This window comes from Tachysurus fulvidraco, chromosome 7 (genome assembly GCF_022655615.1).
Source record: "Tachysurus fulvidraco isolate hzauxx_2018 chromosome 7, HZAU_PFXX_2.0, whole genome shotgun sequence".
Taxonomy (NCBI): Eukaryota; Metazoa; Chordata; class Actinopteri; order Siluriformes; family Bagridae; genus Tachysurus; species Tachysurus fulvidraco.
The window spans coordinates 28,619,290-28,621,789 of record NC_062524.1 but is presented as its reverse complement, the minus strand read 5'-3'; the positions used below and the strand labels follow the sequence as shown (position 1 = coordinate 28,621,789).

General features: G+C 32.3%; 1 protein-coding gene across 1 annotated transcript in view; it reads left to right on the top strand.

The window, feature by feature from the left end:
• Positions 1 to 2,314, top strand: part of scpp5 (secretory calcium-binding phosphoprotein 5) — a 6,901-nt gene extending 4,587 nt beyond the window's left edge. The window contains exons 7-14 of the mRNA XM_047816685.1: positions 238 to 276; positions 1,074 to 1,145; positions 1,236 to 1,289; positions 1,551 to 1,604; positions 1,848 to 1,877; positions 1,975 to 2,007; positions 2,090 to 2,143; positions 2,303 to 2,314. Of these exons, the coding sequence (XP_047672641.1) occupies positions 238 to 276; positions 1,074 to 1,145; positions 1,236 to 1,289; positions 1,551 to 1,604; positions 1,848 to 1,877; positions 1,975 to 2,007; positions 2,090 to 2,143; positions 2,303 to 2,314 (348 nt within the window). The remainder of the gene's footprint in view (positions 1 to 237; positions 277 to 1,073; positions 1,146 to 1,235; positions 1,290 to 1,550; positions 1,605 to 1,847; positions 1,878 to 1,974; positions 2,008 to 2,089; positions 2,144 to 2,302) is intronic.
• The last annotated feature ends 186 nt before the right edge of the window (positions 2,315 to 2,500 follow it).

Genomic DNA, 2,500 nt, shown 5'->3' with positions numbered 1-2,500 from the left:
ACAAAAACAACCAACAAATAATGAATAATTATTCAATTATATTTAAATATGACTTTTTTTTATTAACAGAAATTGCTCTATATGTCAAAGCAACAATAATAATAACAAAAAAAACAACTTTATTTTATTTTATTATATTGTCAATAAGCGCTGAAATTAAAACAGAATTTCAGCAACAATTCACAACATTTTCACTTGGTGTCTCACTTTGTCCTGTTCGTTTGTTTTTTTTCCCAGTTCCTTCCACAGAGATTGCGGGAAACAGCAGCAGGAGCTGTGAGTTTATTACTCAATAATTTCTTCTAATTTATTTATTTATTTTTGATACATTTTTAAATGCGTAATTTAAAATCTGACTACAGATAAAAATCATTAAAAACAAAAGAATTTTACTTCCTTTGCTGTTTTTTTTTTTAGATTTGTTCTTCATTTAAAAATGACTGAATCTTAACATTTGCAGAAAACAAACGATTCTAACCTCAAATTGTTTGTTTTACATCTCAGTCATCACGAGATATTTCAAATGTATTTCTTTATTTTAAACCTTTATTGTTAGATTTCTAAACGTATTCATGAGACCTTGTTTTTTTCTGTCACGTGAAATTACAGACATTAAAATTCATCATCAAAGCTAAAGTTTGCTTTAAGTTTAAGTTTTGTAAATTAGTCCGTACGTTTTTGTACGTTTTTGTAAATTATTGTTGGGGGATGTTGTAGCCTAGTAGTTAAGGTGTTTGGATACCAGTCGGAAGGTTGTGAGTTCGATTCCTACGTCCACCAAGCTGCCATTGATGGGCCCCTGAGCAAGGCCCTTAACTGAGATAAAAATGACTAAAATGAGATAAAATGTAAGTCGCTCTGGATATAAGGGGCGTCTGCTAAATGATGAAAATAATGATAATTAGCATTACATTTATTAGCAAGTTGGGTTTTGTTATGTTTGTTTATGTCGGTTTAAGATTCATTAAAAATGAGAAAGTTTTTACTTTTTAAACTCAAGTAGATCTTTAGAGTTATTTACTTTTCTCTCTTTACATAAATAAACTATCAGTAAGTGTGTGTATGATCTGTAGGGGACCAACAGCATGTTTCCTGGACTTCCAGCACATCTTCAGCCTGGAGTGAACGCTCCCATCAGCATCGAGGTGCTTTAAAGGCTCTCAAAAGAAAAATGTTAAATGTTGAATAAAATCTGCATCGTTAACTTAAACATATTTAATTGAATTCTTTTTCAGATCTTTCCTCCAGGTTTCCATGGAACTGCAGCAGGAGGACAAGGATCAGAAACTGTGAGTTTAGTGTACCGTTCCCAGGGTTTCCAGATCTAACACTATACTGTATATTGTGTGTCTTTTTTTACTTTTTTTTTTTTTTTACCAGTAGATATATTTAATTCTAATAAAAAAATATATAAGGAATAATATAAACAAAAGAATTGCAAGTAAAAGAGAAAAACGATTGGGATGAAAAATGCGTGAGCCAATCTGGCAACCCTCACTTTCATTTGTGTCACCTGGATATATTCTTTCTTTTCTGTTTGTATTCCTCAGGGTTTCATCAAGTACTCCATCCCTAAAGCTCCCGGTAGAAAGAGTGTAGAAATCGTAAGTAATCCCTCACTTTAGCTCTTGTAGGTTTATTATATGAATAAATCCATGACAGTGTTTAATAAGTCAGTAGTGACAGAAGAGCTTATAATTCTAGAGCATGAGACTGGAGCAGGTCTTTAACACCAGCTCAGCTCAGTGCTGTATTATCAGTAATTACAGGGATAGTGTGTATTTTTCCACACAGTTGTGTGTAGTAATTGGTTTTGCTCTGAGTGTGTGTTATTCTCTGTGTTTTAGTTTTATCCCTACAACTTCGACAAGGTCGAGGTACAGTAACAGTCTCCTTCTTATTCTTCTCATTAACTTTCCATCATTTTACCCAACATGCGTTTGTCATAAACGATAAGCTGTATTTCTTTTACAGATGTTGCCAAACTTGATGCAGCAAATCCCCAATGTGAGCTGAGTTTAAACAAAGCGTTCTACACGTTTACTCTTGTTTTATATCATCTTAAATTTGTATTTAATGTTGTTTGTAGATGTTCCCTTTCAATTATCCACCACAGACCGGACCTCAGCCTCACCTACCGCGGGTAAGAGAACACACATATAGTCTACACGTATGGACTGATAGATTTATGTCTAGTCTAATTACTTTAGCTGCAGTTACTGTATATAAATAAATCTGTAAGATTGTCTGATGTCTGAGATGGAGCTGAGTCTAACACCTCACATTGTCTGTGGTGCTACAGGTAACATTTTAGTCACATATTAATGGAAAAATGCAGCATTTAAAAGTAAAATAATAAATGATGCAACGTTTGCAAGAAGAAAATATTGAATTTTTTTTATTGTTTAATTGGAGATAACATAAGAAAAACAAATTTTTTAACATAATTAACCTTTAAATTCTAGTTTTGTTTATTGTTCTGTAAAATAAAGTAAATAAT